Genomic DNA, 18,627 nt, shown 5'->3' on the forward strand with positions numbered 1-18,627 from the left:
ATTGGGCAATAGAAAACATTTCCCCCTTGGACGCTGTGATTGCTTGGCGGGGTTTACATAAGACAAGGTGCGCTAATAGGAAATTCAGCTGTTCAGGAAACTATCCTAACCGATGCCTCCTTTAATCCGGACAAAATATCGATAGTGCACTTGAAATTCAGTGGGCGGCCACAGATGGCGCTGCGTGTGGCATGTGGCGTGTGGCGTGTCCCTCCATCCTGAAAGAGTTATTTGTTTGCATCAGTAGTTGGTGGTGACCCCTCAGTTTTGTGCAATTCCCAGTTTATTTTGCTCACAATGATCCCTAGCTATGGCCTCTCAGCACGGCCCAAGTGACTGTCGTGGTGTCAAGTGTAAGCACGTTTAATTTACAGTGGTTTTATTTATGTTTTTAGCAGTCCACGGTGCTTTGGATCATGGGAGGGGTATAATTAGTGGGTCAGGTGTGTATTGTATCATTATTACGTGACTTCTGTGGATAATCCGGCAAGGCTATGGAACATCGATGGTAGAGCTGGACAGCAATTCCAACATGACTGCCTCCCTGGAGTACATCAATTATGTATGATTTTCTGTGGACAAGTTTTCATGGCACCTACTAGTGCAGATGAGAATAAACACAATTCGACTTGGCTTCAGTTCCAGTCTTCATTTGGCTCCTCACTCGTTACTCTGCCTCTTCTGATGTTGTCTGTGATCTCGAGTCCAGTGCGAAATGAACAACACACGTCTCCTATCTCTGCCTTATTTGGATTTACGATGTTGTTGAGATTGAGCCAGTGGTTGACTCATTCTGGCACCTGGTGCCACTCTGGTGTAAGTAATCTGTGATGTATTGATGGCCAGACTTGCATTTACAGCTCATCCCTTGCTACAATAGCATACGCAGACAGCTGAGGGGCCAGTTAAGGAACCATCTCAAAATAAATGAGTTCATAACCGAGTTAAAAAATTATGCTGCTGCCAAATCATTCGCACTGAGTTTAAATCCTACTGAGACTCTGGAGGGATGGCAGAGGGAGGCCCAGTGAGTGAGGAGGGGGAGTCATCAGGACCCCACTTTGACCCGGTTCTCTTCTCATATAAAATAAACAAACATCCGTAACAGTCATAAAGAATTTATTTGGAAATACTGACGGAACAGCAATATATTAAAATCAAACACAACTCACCAAGATTAAATAGACCATTAAAAGATGATTTCTCAAATGATAGTTTTTTTGGATACAAACAATATAGTATAAATCATTGATACATGATTAAACATATAAAAAATAAGGTGCAGCTTGTGAAAGATTTCATACTTGGACTAAAGCACATTGAATGCTATCAATAAAAGGTTTTCAAATACCACTTTATGAAGAGGTTTATACTGTTGAGCAGCACTGGGGAACTATTTTTTTAAGAAATATCATCACAAAATGTTACATTGTTTCACACAGTACACCTGAGCTGGGAAATAGAAGCTGAAACAGGTTTCAAGCAACTAGGACACGTCATTGTAACACGTTTTAGCCTTGGCATGCAGGAATTGTTAAAATTATTAAGCACTGCTTATGAGACAGACTCTACCAGAGTGTAACAATTGCCCTCATTAATCATAATGTGCCTTTCACTACAAAAACTGTCCACCTCTCCTTGAACCATTTGATCAGCTGGCAATTTGCATTGACTCCTGGAACTACAAAACGGTTTACACTTTAAGTACGGGATTCTATGCTGACTAAAGCACCTTGATGTTATTACTGAATGTAAGTAACAGGTAACAGTCGTGTTAAGGTATAAAACAGTGATTGTTTGCAGGATGTGTTTAACCAGCCCACAGCCATTCCTTGGTCTGTACACACCCAAAACAACAGCGAACAAGAACAAGAACCTTGGCAGTGACTAATTGGAGAAGGATTATTAGGCACATCTATTGGCTTCAGCCACCTGTAGAGCTCAGCGACAGGTTTTTGAAGGTCTGCACTAACTGTGCTGTTGCTCTTTGGTTACCACACACGGCACTTCTTGGCTGGGTGCATCACTTCGCCACTTGAGCACTGAAAGGCCTCGGCAAAAGCTTCAAAGTTTTGGAGAGAACCAATGACTCTGCAGAGAGGAGGGAACAAAAAGAACCAAACTGTATTTATATGGTTAAAAAAAAAAGTCACAAAAAAAAGACTCTCCCCACTATTATTTGCTCTTGCAATTGAACCATTAGCAGAAAGCGTTAGAGCCCATCCAGAAATACATGGGTATAACACTAAAGACACTAGGAATAAAATCTCTTTAAATGCAGATGAGGTATTAATATATATTACAAAGTTAGAAACTAGTATTCCAAATCTATTAAATCTAATCTCAATTTGGTCAGTTCTCAGGATATAGAATTAATTGGAATAAAAGCAAAATCATGCCAATAACAAAACTCAATTTACATACATTACAACAATCCCCTTTTAAAATAGTTAAAGATAAACTTAAATATTTAGGAATTTACATAACTAAGACATATACCTCGTTATTTAAACTAAATTTTCCACCCTTACTGAATAAACTACACAAGAATATTCAGTATTGGAAAACCCTTCCCATTTCAATGCTTGGTAGAATTAATGCTATAAAAATGATCTTCTTACCGCAACTACTGTACCTATTTCGATTAATCCCGATATATGTCCCAAATATTTTTGGATAATATACCACTATGTCTTCCTATTGTAAACAATCCTTTATTCAAACCATCCATATTGGATAAAGGTTTCACACAATGGAAAAATTACGGAATTAAAAAGATTGGACATTTTATAGGAAATACATTTTTCTTTCATTTCAAGAGTTACAACAGATTTATGGACTGCACTCAAATAATTTCTTCAGATATCTACAAATTAGAGATTATGTTAAATCTAATACACAAGTTTATAGGACTAGGGAACCAGAAATTCTTGATGAATGTTTGAATAAGCATCCTAACACTGAAAAACTAATAGCTTATATTTATAACACCCTCTTAAACAACGAGGTACCACCGATTGAATTATATAGATACACATGGGAAAATGAATTAGGTCAACCTATAACTAAAGATATTTGGGATGAAAGTTTACAATATATACATCAATGCTCGTTAAATGCCAGACATGCTTTAATACAATTTAAAGTCTTACACAGATTACATTACTCCAAAATAAAACTAAATAGAATCTTCCCACATATTTCTCCTATTTGTGATAAATGTCTGCATCTAGACACCAATTTAACACATACTTTCGCAAATTGTACAAAAATTAAAAATTTCTGGACTGACATTTTTGGAATAATTTCTGAAGTTGTTAATACTAAATTGGATCCAGACTCAAAATTAATAATACTTGGAATATCAGAACAAAGTTTAACACTCACAACAAGCCAAATAAACTTCCTCGATTACAGTATAATAACTGGGAAAAAATTAATATTAAAATTTTGGAAAGGCCCTATAACCCCCACAATTAAAATGTGGATTGTGGAAATGTCGGAGACCCTACATCTAGAAAGAATTAGACTTGTCTTAATGGACAAACAAGAACATTTTGTTAAAATATGGGCTCCATTTTTTAATTACTAGACTAAGTGGGACCCGTTGGGTCCCAGCATCACACGGGAGGGCTGGTCACCAACGCAATATTCCACCTCTCCACCAATTCCAATATTGCTCGCCAGTGGGGGAGGGGTATCTGTTGCGCTAGTATGGGTGTTCCAGAGGGCTAATATAGACATTGTGGGCCGAATGGATTCTTGGGCTGGCAGCCAACTGTTGCAACAATTTTAAAAGCCAAGCCAAGGCAAACAATTTGGCTGCAGCCACCCGACAACCAAAATTCATTTTGTGAACACAAACTTTTTTTAAAGGCGAGGCAAACAATTGGGCAGCAGCCACCTAACAACCAAAATTCATTTTGTGAACACAAACTTTTTTAAAAAGGCGAGGCAAACAATTGGGCAGCAGCAACCTGACAACCAAAATTCATTTTGTGAACACAAATTTAAAAAAAAGGCGAGGCAAGCAATTGGGCAGCAGCCGCATCAAGGGGGACTCGCCGTGGAGTAGACGTGCGTTCAGTGTTATTCGCAGCTCAGAGAGCCATGAACCTCTCGCTTCCTGGGTCTGGCAGAGACTGAGTGAGGGATTACACTTCTGGGTTTTACAGTCCCTCCCCCCCTGCCGCCAGCGGGGGCAGCAGAGAGAATGGCAATTAAAAAAAAAAAATTAATATCTCTCAGATTTTTAATCGACGGGAAAAATCCTCCGGTCCCGGAAGGCGGAGGGGGGCTCTGAGCGAGGTGGCCAAAAATGGCGGCCATAGGTGGCGGCGTTCTCTCGGATATCGCAGCAAAGTGGGCCAAATGCGGTCAAGATCAGACTTTTAGTAATATAGATTTGAAGGGATAGAACCATGTACAACGAAATTTAAAAATGTCAGCCAGTCAGTGCACCATGTTTGAATGGTGCACTGACTGGCTGACATTTTTTAATTTTGTTGTACATGGTTCATGTTACAATGACAATAAAGAAACTATTCTATTCTATTCTATTCTATTCTATTCTATTCTATTCTATTCTATTCAAATGCGGTCAAGATCAGACTTTTAGTAATATATAGATTTGAAGGGATAGATTGGCCCAGCACGAAAACACAACTGAAGCTTGAACTCAGGATTAGATGAAAAGTTATACTTTATAATCTACGAACCTATCTCCAATGATGTATTATAAGTAATTCATTCCACCTTTTCTCTGTTTTGATATGTGTAATTCGCTCTTTTTCTCTCTCTCTCTTTCTATCTATATAATAAAAAAAACACTAGAAGCAGAATTAATTGACAATTGAAAATTTTAATAAGGTATGATTGATGTATATGAAAAGTCTTTTTTATTATAATATGTAACAATACTTTACCATAATATGTTTGCTTCTAATAAAAAAAAATATTAAAAGAAAAGAAAGAAAAAAAGGCAGAAAGCTACGATAATCCTCAACATGGGTGCTCCACAAGGCTGCCTTCTCAGCCCTTCTTTACTCCTTGTACTGTGCAGACATGACTGTGCAGACATGTACAAATCTAATTCTATTTTCAAATTCACAGACGACACCACCATTGTTGGCCGGATATCAAATAATGATGAGACAAAATATAGGAAGGAGATTGAGAACCTTGTGTCCTGTGTCGAGAGGACAACCTTTCTCTCAATGACAGGAAGACAAAGGACATAATGATCAACTTTAGGAAGCGAGGCAGTACAGATGCCCCAGTTTGCAATGATTGTCTCGAAGTAGAGGTGGTTGAAAATTTCAAATTCCTTGGAGTCAACATCACCAACAACTTTTTCCAGACCACACATATTGAAGTAACGACCAAGAAAGCACACCAACGCCTCAACTTCCTGAGAAAGCTTAGGAGCTTCGGCATGTCCCCAACAACTCTCACCAACTTCTACAGATGCACCATAGAAAGCATTTTATCGGAATGCATCACAGCTTGGTTTGGGAACAGCTCCATCCAAGACCGCAAGGAATTGCAGCGTGTTGTGGATGCAGCCCAGACCATCACACAAACCAACCACCCTTCCATTCACTCCATTTATACCTCACGCTGCCTCGGCAAGGCCAGCAGCATAATCGCACCCTGTGTGAAAACGCACACCTCCAGATTCAGGGACAGTTTCTCCCAGCTGTTATCAGGCAACTGAACCATCCTTGCACAACCAGAGAGCAGTCCTGAACTAATATCTACTTCATTGGTGACCCGCGGACTATCCTTGATCGGACTTTGCCGTCTTTACATCATGATCCCTCCCTAAGAGCCGGAAAACGTGTGGAAGATGGCACTTGTTGACGGCCTCCTGTGGCTGCATAGCATCTGCCACTGTAAGATAGCCCAGTAAGGGGCTCACTTGCGCACAGTCTCAGCAGATGTCCTCCTCCCAGGTATTAACCATTATTGTACACCATTTCAGTGATGTTGGGTGGGGAATAAATGTTGGTCATGTATAAAATCACGAGCAGAATAACCAGTTTACATTGTTTACCGTTTATACTGTAAATGGCTCGATTAGAAACATAGAAAATAGGTGCAGGAGGTGGCCATTCGGCCCTTCGAGCCAGCACCGCCATTCATTGTGATCATGGCTGATCGTCCCCAATCAATAACTGGTGCCTGCCTTCTCCCCATATCCCTTGATTCCACTAGCCCCTAGAGCTCTATCTAACTCTTTCTTAAATCCATCCAGTGACTTGGCCTCCACTGCCCTCTGTGACAAGGAATTCCACAAATTCACAACTCTCTGGGTGAAAATGTTTTTTCTCACCTCAGTCTTAAATGGCCTCACCTTTATTCTAAGACTGTGGCCCCTGGTTCTGGACTCGCCCAACATTGGGAACATTCTTCCTGCATCTAGCCTGACCAGTCCTTTTATAAGTTTATATGTTTCTATAAGATCCCCCCTTATCCTTCTAAACTCCAGTGAATATAAGCCTAGTCTTTTCAATCTTTCCTCATATGAAAGTCCCGCCATCCCAGGGATCAATCTCGTGAACCTACGCTGCACTGCCTCAATCACAAGGATGTCTTTCCTCAAATTAGATCAAAACTGTACCAAATACTCCAGATGTGGTCTTACCAGAGCCCTATACAACTGCAGAAGAACCTCTCTACTCCTATACTGAAATCCTCTTGTTATGAAGGCCATCATTCCATTAGCTTTCTTCACTGCCTGCTGTACCTGCACGCCAACTTTCAATGACCGGTGTGCAAGGACACCCAGGTCTCGCTGTACCTCCCCATTACCTAACCTAACCCCATTGAGATAATAATCTGCCCCCTTGTTTTTTCCACCAAAGTGGATAACCTCACATGTATCTATATTATACTGCATCTGCCTCGCATCTGCCCACTCACTCAACCTGTCCAGGTCACCCTGCAACCTCCTAACATCCTGTTCACAGTTCACACTGCCACCCAGCTTTGTATCATCCGCAAACTGGCTAGCGTTGCTCCTAATTCCATCTTCCAAATCATTAATATATATGGTAAACAGTTGCGGCCCCAACACCGAGCCTTGCGGCACTCCACTCGCCACTGCCTGCCATTCTGTAAAAGACCCTTTCACTCCTACTCTTTGCTTCCTGTCTGCCAACCAATGTTCTACCCATGTCAACACCCTACCCCCAATACCATGTGCTCTAATTTTAGTCACCAGTCCCCCATGCGGGACCTTATCAAATGCTTTCTGAAAGTCTAGATACATCACATCCACTGGCTCCCTCCCCTTCATGCATTTTACTTGTCACATCCACAAAAAATTGGCCCGAAACGTTGCCTATCTCCTTCGCTCCATAGATGCTGCTGCACCCGCTGAGTTTCTCCAGCATTTTTGTGTACCTTCGATTTTCCAGCATCTGCAGTTCCTTCTTAAACACAAGGTTTAAAGGGATGTAGGACGCGTACATGCAACTGGAATGAGCTGAGCTGGAGCCTCTTGGTTGGCACGGACGGCTTGGGCCGAAGTGCCTGCTTCCATGTTGTACGACCCTATAACTCTATGACAGTGGAGAGAACTCTTCTGTGAAATGGTGGAAGGGGATCCTTTGCGTCCAGCTGGGAGAGGGGACAGAGCCTCAGTTTTAATTCCTCATCATAAAGGCAGCTCCCACAATGGTGCTGTAATTCCCATGCACTGTAAAACAGTGTCGTAGGGATATGTGCACAAGCTTCCTGTGGAACGTGAACCAACAAGTGTCCACCCTGACACTGCCACTAAAGCAGGACTGCAGGAGCCACGCAGAGGAGGCAAAAGCTGAACGTACTGACCACACTGATCTGGTCAGGCAGTGTCTGTGAAGATAGGAACACAGTTCATGCAACGTGCCTCTCACTATCTCAAACCTCAACTCTCTTTCTCTCTGTATAGATGTGGACTGACCGGCTGAGTATTTCCTGCATTTAGAATCTCCAGTTTTCATGTTTTCTTATGCTTTTTTCTTCATTTTAGTTCCGAGATACAGCATGAAAACAGCCCCCTCCATCCACCAACCATCCATCACCTCTGTTATTCCACTTTCACATCTACTCCTTACGAACCAGGGGAAACTTACAGCGGCCAATTCACCTACAAACCTGCACGTCTTTGAAATGTGGGGGAAACTGGACCACCTGGAGGAGACCAATACGGTCACAGGGAGAAGGTGTAAACTCTACACAGACAGTACTCGAGGTCAGGATCAAATCTGGGTGTCTGGTGCTGTGAGGCAGCTGCCCTACCTGCTGTGCAACTGTGTCGCTCTCTAATGTTTGACACAAAGGAGACATTTGTGATTTCCACAAGTCTGATGGGATCTATCTTTGCACATTTCTGTCAACGTTTGTGGGAGTTTAGCCAATGTTCACAGTAATTCTAGTCCTTTGTATTATGTTCTGTTCCATCACATATGGCCATACCAGCAGATAATCAGCAAACAGTAAATCACAATGCATGTCAGAACAATGCAACAGAGCACCACAGCCAACGACTACAGCACACATTCACTGTGCCTGCAACAGGGCAAATCCTTGCAGCTGGACCAGCAATGCATAGAAACATAGAAACATAGAAATTAGGTGCAGGAGTAGGCCATTCGGCCCTTCGAGCCTGCACCGCCATTCAATATGATCATGGCTGATCATCCAACTCAGTATCCCGTACCTGCCTTCTCTCCATACCCTCTGATCCCCTTAGCCACAAGGGCCACATCTAACTTTCTCTTAAATATAGCCAATGAACTGGCCTCGACTACCCTCTGTGGCAGAGAGTTCCAGAGATTCACCACTCTCTGTGTGAAAAAAGTTCTTCTCATCTCGGTTTTAAAGGATTTCCCCCTTATCCTTAAACTGTGACCCCTTGTCCTGGACTTCCCCGACATCTTCCTGCATCTAGCCTGTCCAACCCCTTAAGAATTTTATAAGTTTCTATAAGATCCCCTCTCAATCTCCTAAATTCTAGAGAGTATAAACCAAGTCTATCCAGTCTTTCTTCATAAGACAGTCCTGACATCCCAGGAATCAGTCTGGTGAACCTTCTCTGCACTCCCTCTATGGCAATAATGTCCTTCCTCAGATTTGGAGACCAAAACTGTACGCAATACTCCAGGTGACTGTTGCTGGGTATGTCCAACACTGCATGATCATTTAGGTTTGATTTAGGCAAGCCTCTTTCTCTTTATCTCCTTCGGACGGTTTGGGGACAACTAACAAACTTACAACTTTTCCTTAGCATCACCTATTGCATCTTGATACATTTTACATCATGTGGAGAATTGCCATTTGACCGAGAGGTCCACGGTGAATTTTACGCTCATCATAAATCACCTCCATTTTATGTGACTTTATTATTCCCATCCCCATCAAGACTTCAGTTATAATAAGATCATAAGTTTGTAAGTTCATGTCACAGGACCAGAATTGGTCTATTTGCCCCATCGAGTTTAGTATGCCATTCAATCATGGCTGATCTATCTTTCCCTCTCAACCCCATTATCCTGCCTTCTTCCCGTAACCTTTGACACCTTTACTAATCAAGAACCTATCAACCTCCACCTTAAAAATACCCAAAGACCTGTCCTCCACAGCCATCTGTGGCCATGAATTCCACAGGTTCACCACCCTATGGCTAAAGAAACAATTGGCCGGTTAGATGAACCAGGATCTTCTCCACATCCTCTCCACATTCACTCTATCCAGGCTTTATATTATTCGATGTTTCAATGAGATCCCCTCCCCCCCACCCCCATCCTTCTAAACTCCAGCGAGTACAAGCCCAGAGCCGCCAAATATTAATCAGACGTTAATGCCATCATCTCTGGGATCATTCTCATAAACCTCTTCTGGACCCTCTCCAAAGCCAACACATCCTTCCTCAGATAAGGGGCCCAAACCTGCTCACAATACTCCAAATACTCCTGATAATGTTAGCCTCTGTAGCTTCTGGAGGTTCCTCCTTGGAGCTCTGCGTTGCATTTATTTGTGATAGTATTACTGGTCCTAGTTTTGGACTTCCACCAAAGAGATAAATCTCTTCGTAAACAGTCGCATCATCAAACCCACGATAATTTTAAAGATCACAACATGCTGTCTTCATTTCTACTGGCATCTAATTGCTCCTCATTCATTTCATCTTTATTGCTAACCGTCATCTCCACGAACAGCTTCACATCAGGGGAATAAAACTCCTGACAGGAAGCAGTTAAGATTTATGTTTCATCTGTATCTGCTTAATGTCAGTTGAATGCAGGGCTGTGGTCTTTGTCAATGCCTTGCAATGATTACTGTGCATATAGAAAAACCTGCCCAGTGTTCCTGGTCATTTATGACTCATTGCTGACAATTCATTCAACAGTTTGAGCTGTAACAGGCCCAGCACCCGGCAAGAACAAGGAGCAAGGCCATTTTACAGGGTCATTGTTGCTGTTTTAAGGTGCAAGAAAAAAATCATACTCTCCTTCCCTCAGTCAGATAATAAATGCACTAAAATATGTCCAGTGCCCCAATAAGGTGATGCACACACAGATAGCAGCCTGTGGTATCTCTGCGGCTGAAGTAAAAACATAAAACAGATAAGAAATTAGTTAAATTCCACAAGGCCCAGTCTCCCTCCAACATGAATCCAAAGATGTCTCTGTCTGTGTGAGCATCAGTTACGTACCTGAATTGCAGAGGGGTGTGAACATCAATTTTGATGGCCTGGCTCGCATACTCAGGCCTGTATGAACCACACCATACCTGGAGAACATAGGTTAGTGTTAGACAGATAGTTTACAACCCAGCACTATGAATATTGAAGGTAGATAAAAATGCTGGAGCTCCAAAGATGCTGCCGCACCCGCTGAGTTTCTCCAGCATTTTTATCTACCTTCGATTTTCCAGCATCTGCAGTTCCTTCTTAAAAACTATGAATATTGATTTATTTGCATTCCTTCCTTAACCCTTGCATTCCCTCTCTTTTCCTCCCTCCTCCACCCTAGGCATCCTGCTAGTTTCATTGTACGTATCCACTCGTTATCACCTTCTCCGCAGCTGACAATGGACCATTGTGGGCTCTTTGGTCATCGGTGCCGGCTCTGATTTGTTCTGTGCCTTTTCATACGTCTAGTTTCCCTCTCTCCTGACTCTCAGTGTGAAGAAGGGTCTCGACCCGTAACGTTACCTATTCCTTTTAACCAGAGATGTTGCCGGACCTGCTGAGTTACTCCAGCATTTTGTGTCTATCTTTGGTGTAAACCAGCATCTGCAGTTCCTTCCTACACATATGTTGGTGTTAACCAGTTATAAACAACAAGGCAACAGTTTTCAAGCATGTTACGGTATAATTTGTACTCTATGTTTCATGATTAGTATGGGTGTCAGGGGTTCTAGGGAGAAGACAGGAGAATGGGGTTAGGAGGGAGAGATTGATCAATCGGTAGAAGATAACCATATAACAATTACAGCACGGAAACAGGCCATCTCGACCCTTCTAGTCCGTGCCAAACACGTATTCTCCCCTAGTCCCATACACCTGCGTTCAGACCATAACCCTCCATTCCTTTCCCATCCATATAACTATCCAATTTATTTTTAAATGATAAAAACGAACCTGCCTCCACCACCTTCACCGGAAGCTCATTCCACACAGCCACCACTCTCTGAGTAAAGAAGTTCCCCCTCATGTTACCCCTAAACTTCTGTCCCTTAATTCTCAAGTCATGTCCCCTTGTTTGAATCTTCCCTACTCTCAGTGGGAAAAGCTTATCCACGTCAACTCTGTCTATCCCTCTCATCATTTTAAAGACCTCTATCAAGTCCCCCCTTAACCTTCTGCGCTCCAAAGAATAAAGCCCTAACTTGTTCAACCTTTCTCTGTAACTTAGTTGCTGAAACCCAGGCAACATTCTAGTAAATCTCCTCTGTACTCTCTCTATTTTGTTGACATCCTTCCTATAATTAGGCGACCAAAATTGTACACCATACTCCAGAATTGGCCTCACCAATGCCTTGTACAATTTTAACATTACATCCCAACTTCTATACTCAATGCTCTGATTTATAAAGACCAGCACACCAAAAGCTTTCTTTACCACCCTTCAGGGAACTGTGCACAGTTATTCCCAGATCCCTCTGTTCAGCTGCATTCTTCAATTCCCTACCATTTACCATGTACGTCCTATTTTGATTTGTCCTGCCAAGATGGGCCGAATGGCCTAATTCTGCTCCTATCTCTTATGATCTCATGATAATGAAATGGATTAGGCGAGTGAGTGGAGACATGTTGTAAATGTATGATCTCTTGGGAATTGTGTTAAAAATGCTAAGCCATCTGAGAGTCTTGGATATTTACAGAAGAGAGTTGAAAATAGTTTTGATCAAGGCTGATGTTGTCGTGCTACAAGTGGAGAGCCTCAACATTTATCCCAGTATCTCTGGATAAGGTGAGCATCCAGCTGCTGACTAATTGCATCTGAGCGAGGGTCAGTGACAACAGCATAAACTGGGAAATGAAAAAATCAGCTCAATCTTTGCATCAATCCTTCCATGGATGTGGAAATGTGATAGTTTCAGATCTGCATTTGTTTTAGTTTAAATTAGAGATACAGCGCAGAAACAGGGCCTTCGGCCCACCAAGTCCACACCGACCAGCGATCCCCGCACATTAACACTATCCTGCACACACTAGGGACAATTTAGACATACACCAAGCCAATTAACCTGCATACCTGCACGTCTTTGGAGTGTGGGAGGAAACCGAAGATCTCAGGGAAAACCCACACGGTCACGGGGAGAACGTACAAACTCCGTACAGAAAGCACCCATAGTCGGGATCGAACCCGGGTCTCCGGCGCTGCAAAGGGCCTGTCCCACGAGCATGCGACCTGCATGCGGCAAGCGCGACCAAACCGGAAGCGGGGGCCGCGCAGAGGTCAAGGTCGAGGCGGCTGCGGGCCGGCAGGCCGTTGTCGCGCGGAATTTTTTAACACGGTCAGTTTTTCGGAGCCCCGCGCGATGTCGGGACAAGTTCCGCACAACTCCATACGGCTCCGGCGATCGAAGTGGGACCGGCCCCGCGAGGCTGTACGGCTCAAGCGACCACGTTAGGTCGTGCTTGCCGCATGGAGTCGCATGCTCGTGGGACAGGCCCTTAAGGCAGCATTTCTACCGCTGCACCACTATGGATCTCAGACTCGGCTGAGAGGGATGAGGCAATCTAAATGTGTAGGGAGGATATTTTCCTCTTGGACGCTGTGATTGCTTGACAGGGCTTACATAAGACAAGGAGCACTAATAGGAAATTCAGCTGTTCAGGAAACTGTCCTGTGTAGGAAAGAACTACAGATGATGGTTTACACCTAAGAAAGACACAACATGTTGGGGTAACTCAGCACGACAGACAACATCTCTGGAGAGAAAGTATGGGGTGACGTTTCGGGTCAAAACCCAAAACATTATCTATTCCTTCTCTCCAGAGATGCTGGCTGTCCCGCTGAGTTACTCCAACATTTTGTGTCTATCTTATGAGGCAATCTATATCTGGCTGACCATCGTTAACTACTTCATAAAAAAGCTGGACATTGGTGTGTATAAATACAAAATTACAGACAGTATAATGTCCAAGAGCCACACCATTATTCCCCACATCTATATATTCAGGTCTACCCAATTCAAGTGTGCATTCATTTATTAAGTTGCAACCTCTTTCCCTCTTGTCCTTTTTAAACGATCACAAAATTAATTGTTCTCTTCATTTTACCTGTGCAAAGTTAAGGAAAAAAAGTTGTTTGTGCGTCAGATTCATGCCAGGTAATTCTACTTCTTCTCCTTCTCTCTTCACCCATTTCAAATAGGCCTGGAAAACACACAGTGAAGTCAATTAAACTGATCCATCCAAACCCACACCACAAGTTTATGGGCAAAGAGAATAATGACTGTGACCTTCACAACGTTAAAAATATATATTTTTCTAAATACAACATTCTGGCAACCTGTCCATGCAAGATCAGATAAACTGCAATCACAAGATCATACAATGAGCATAGATTTAACAACACAGCAACTTGTGTTTATACAACCCCTCCAGCAAAGCAAGATGTCACATAGCCACACTGGAGTATTGGCAAATAGTGCTGACACATGATGAGGCACGATGATCTTTTTATCTATAAATCTGATTTCATCCCAATATCCTTTCATCACCCTTTCCCAATGAGGACATAGGTTCAAGGTGACAGGGAAAAGATTTAATAGGAATCTGAGAAGTAACTTTTTACACACAAAGGGTGGTGGGTGTATGGAACAAGCTGCCAGAGGAGGTAGTTGTGGCTGGGACTATCCCATCTTTTAAGAAACAGTTAGATAGGTACATGGATAGGACAAGTTTAGAGGAATATGGACCAAGCGCAGGCAGGTGGGACTAGTGTAGCTGGGACAAGTTGGGCCGAAGGGCCTGTTTCCACACTGTATCACTCAATGACTCTCTGAGCAATTGACCTATTTTTTATTCATTGTTTAGGACGTAGATGTCGTTGGCTGGGACGGCATTAAAGGCTGATGTGTTATTGCCTTTGAGCCAAGTGTCAAGAGTGTGTCATTGTCATATGTATTAGAATGAAACAATAAATTTCTTACTTGCAGCAGCACAACAGGTTTGTAAATGCAGTAGTCAATAGATAATATATAAACACATATTTTTAAAAAGTTCAATAAATAAAAAATCTAATAGAGTGCAAAGAAAAACAAAACAAAGCCTAAAGGCCCTCGTGCATTCAAGGTAGTTCGTAGTTTAATTGGAATTCATTGTGTTGAATAGCATGATGGTTGTGGGGAAGTAGCTGTTCCTGAACCTAGACATTACAGTTTTCAGACTCCTATACCTTTTTACCGATGGCAGGAGTGAAATGAGAGTGTGGCCAGGGACCTTGATGATGCTGGCTGTCATTCTGAGGTAGCACCTCCTATAGATCTCTTTCATGATAGGAGGTTGGTACCCGTGACAGTGCTCATCAGCTTTTGTAATTTCCTATATTTCTGGGAATTTGAGTTGCCACAGCAGACAGTGATGCAAATGGTCATCATGTTCTCTACTATACACCTGTAGAAAGAAGGTGAAGGTGAGATGTATTTCCAAATACTTCTGATGAAATTATCATTGTTGGGTAGGTGGTTGTAGATATTAGACCGAGCAATGATGAAGGACGACAATATCTATATGCCTAACATTAGAATAGGTTTAGGTTTAACTTTATTAAAGTCACGTGTATCGAAGTACAATGAAAATCGTTGTTTTGCATGCTAATTAATTAAATCAGATAATACTACACAATCAAATCAAATTCAAGGACAATAGGTAGAGCAACGGGGAAGAGACAGAGTGCAGGATATAGTTCTCAGCATTGCAGGACAACAATTCTGTAGATAAAGTCCAATGTCCACAATGGGGTAGAGGTGAATTGGACAGTACCTTAGCTTATAGAAGGATCATTCAAAAGCCTGATTATAGGGGAAGAATTTGTTCCTGAGCCTGGTGGTGCGCACTTTCAAGCTTCTGTACTTTCTGTTCGATGGGAACAGGGGGAAGAAGGAATGGCCGGGGGTAAGTTGGAAAGGAAACTTTTGCAGAGTGATTCCATAAATATGATCCATAAATATGAATAGATAGTAAATTATAGCAGGCTACTTGAGAAGAGGGAGGTAGTACGATAGCCAACAACTTTGCAGTAACTTTCACGCTAATCACCTTGCTGGATAGCAATCAAGATATCTCAAATGATTTTTTTTAGCCTTGCAGGAAATCCATTTTCACTCTGGCTGATATGTAGTAGCTATGATAAGCTGCAGTTATTTGTCATCATTATAGCAATGTGGAGTGGATCCAGATTCAATAACTTTCAAAATAGAATTGGATAAATGCTTGAAGAGGAAACATACGAGGTGTTAAAAAGGCACAAACAGAATAGAAGGCCAAACTACATTGCTCTTTCAAACAAGTATAATGGCCGGGATGACTTTCCTTTGTGTTATTTGATTCTATGAGACATAGGCAGTGTTCAGCTGGAAGGGCCATTGAACGGTGCCTCCTGAGACCCCCTCCATCACAGAAGCCAGTTTTCAGCCAATTTGATTCACTTCTCATGATATCAAGAGACAGCTGCAAACACTGGATACAGCAGAGAACATTAGGACCAGATGATATCTCAGCTGTAATACTGAAAACGTGGTCTAGTACTAGCAACACCTGAGCCAAGCAGTTTCAGTAAACTTGCAACATTGGCACCTATCTGACAATCTGCAAAACCGGCCACGTGTGTCCCATAAACACAAGCCAACTCCAACCTGGCTAATTGGATCATGCACAACTCTCCATTCATCAGCAACATGAGATAAGGTGTTGTTGACAATGCTTTCAACTGGAACTTGTTCTTCAATAATTGACTCAACGGCTCCTATGTTGGTTTTTGCCAAGACTACTCCGTTCTAGATCACATCACAACCCTGATCCATGCATGGACCAGGTCAGGATTCCGGTAGAGAGGTGAAAACGACCACCCCTGGCATAACTTGTATTTGATGGAGTGCGTCTTTAAGGAGCCCTGGAGAAACTGCAGACAGTGTACATACATCAAGGGGAAACACACCAATAGTTGAAGACGTCTTTTGCAAAGGAAGATGGCTATGATTGCTGGGGTGCCATCAGCTCAGATCAAGCTCATCAGTGCACAACCTCCTCAGGACATTTCCTAACTCTAAATATCCTCATTATGTCATCAGCAATACCAGTTGTTCCTTAATCATTGCATAATGTTCAATTCCATCTGCAGCATAGGCAGAAAAGTGGTAGGTAACCTCATCACCAACAGGAGAGAACCCAACCACACTCCCTTGATAATCAATGGCATGATCATTGCTTATTCCCACACATTTTACATCCAGGGATCATCATGGCCCTGAACCTAGAGACATTTACATCTCGATTATAGAGTAGGGCATTGGGTAGCTATCCTGCAGCATGACAGAGTGTGTTGGGGTATTCACCACAGGCTTGGACGAGTATAGAAATAATAGAAGTGTGAAAACGTACACCTCCAGATTCAGGGAAAGTTTCTTCACAGCTGTTATCAGGCAACTGAACCATCCTACTGCAACCAGAGTGCAGTCCTGAACTACTATCTACCTCATTGGTGACCCTCGGACTATCTTTAATTGGACTTCACTGGCTTTGCCTTGCACTAAATATTATTTTCTTATCATGTATCTGTACACTATAAATGGCTCGATTGTAATCATGTATTGTCTTTCTGCTGGCTGGTTAGCACGCAGCAAAAGCTTTTCACTGTACCTTGGTACACCTGACAATAAACTAACTGATAACTGAGTGCAGCAGCAGCAGCAACAATAAAGCAATTAGACACTGGCAAGGATGAAGCAGACCTGCTGGGTGTCATTGTGTGTCATCTGCGGTTATTTGCCTCGTTCTTCTAACAGGAGATTTACCACCAAGTAGGATAAAGGGAAGAAGAAGCAATTTCCCCTCCATAATCATCATCATAATCATACTTTATTAGCCAAGTATGTTTTGCAACATATGAGGAATTTGATTTGCCATACAGTCATACCAATAAAAACAAACAAAACACACAAAATACATTTTAAAATAAACATCCACCACAGTGACTCCTCCACATTCCTCACTGTGATGGAAGGCGAAAAAAAGTACAATCTCATCCCTTCTTTGTCCTCCAGCGGTCGGGGACCTCTAACCTTCCGTTGACGGGACGATCTTACTCCCGTAACGGGCATCAGGCCTCCTTGTCGGGGCAATCAAGCTCTTGCATCGGGGGGAATCTCAGCTCCCCCGTGCCGGGCGATCAACCCTGGGTCGGGGCTAGTCGAACGTTGTGCGGCTTTTGGAGCTTCCCGACATCAGCCTCTTACCGAGACTGCGAGCTCCTTGACATTAAAGTCCGCAGGCCGCGGTTGGAGCGTCGATCCCAGGCAAGGAAACGGCTCCGATGGTAAGTCCACGCCCCGCGGTGGGGCTCAAAGTCAGTCCCGAGCAAGGCCTCCAGCTCCACGATGTTAGGCCGCAGAGCGACCGGAGATACGATCGCATCTCCGGCAAGGTAAGAGATTGACAAAAAGTTTCACCCGACCCCCCGCCCACCCCCCATGTAAAACAAACGAGAGGACATTAACACAAACTTTTTAAACACGCTAAAAATTTTAAAAAAGCCCAAAAGGACAGACAGACTGTCGGCGAGGCTGCCATCAAAGCGCCACCCGGTGGCAATGACACACCACCTGTACCTGTCAAAGACCTTGTCCCTGGATCCCCGCCCTACCGCACTGTGGGCGGAACTTGACCTGGAAGGCAGGAGTGGTTCAAGAAGACAGCTTACAACTTCTACTCAAGAATAGTTAGGGATTGCCATGAAACTCCTAACCTGAAAAAATAATAAATGTGAAAACTGACCAACGCAGCAAACCCAATCATACTTTTTTGAAACAAATCGATAAATGGATTTAAAGTTATAGAATGACGTCCTGTAAACTGGCATTCCATGCGTGATTACATTCACGGGATGTTGGAGAAAGTTATCCTGG

The 18,627-nt window shown here is 42.8% G+C and overlaps 1 protein-coding gene across 1 annotated transcript in view; it reads right to left on the bottom strand.

The window, feature by feature from the left end:
* Positions 1 to 1,140: 1,140 nt before the first annotated feature.
* The window catches only part of mmel1 (membrane metalloendopeptidase like 1), a 124,321-nt gene continuing 106,834 nt past the window's right edge, over positions 1,141 to 18,627 (bottom strand). The window contains exons 21-23 of the mRNA XM_033048585.1: positions 13,781 to 13,876; positions 10,703 to 10,779; positions 1,141 to 2,091 (exon numbers count right to left, since the gene is read on the bottom strand). Coding sequence (XP_032904476.1) covers positions 1,992 to 2,091; positions 10,703 to 10,779; positions 13,781 to 13,876 — 273 coding nt within the window. The 3' untranslated portion in view covers positions 1,141 to 1,991. The remainder of the gene's footprint in view (positions 2,092 to 10,702; positions 10,780 to 13,780; positions 13,877 to 18,627) is intronic.

This window comes from Amblyraja radiata, chromosome 31 (genome assembly GCF_010909765.2).
Source record: "Amblyraja radiata isolate CabotCenter1 chromosome 31, sAmbRad1.1.pri, whole genome shotgun sequence".
In the NCBI taxonomy this organism is placed as follows: Eukaryota; Metazoa; Chordata; class Chondrichthyes; order Rajiformes; family Rajidae; genus Amblyraja; species Amblyraja radiata.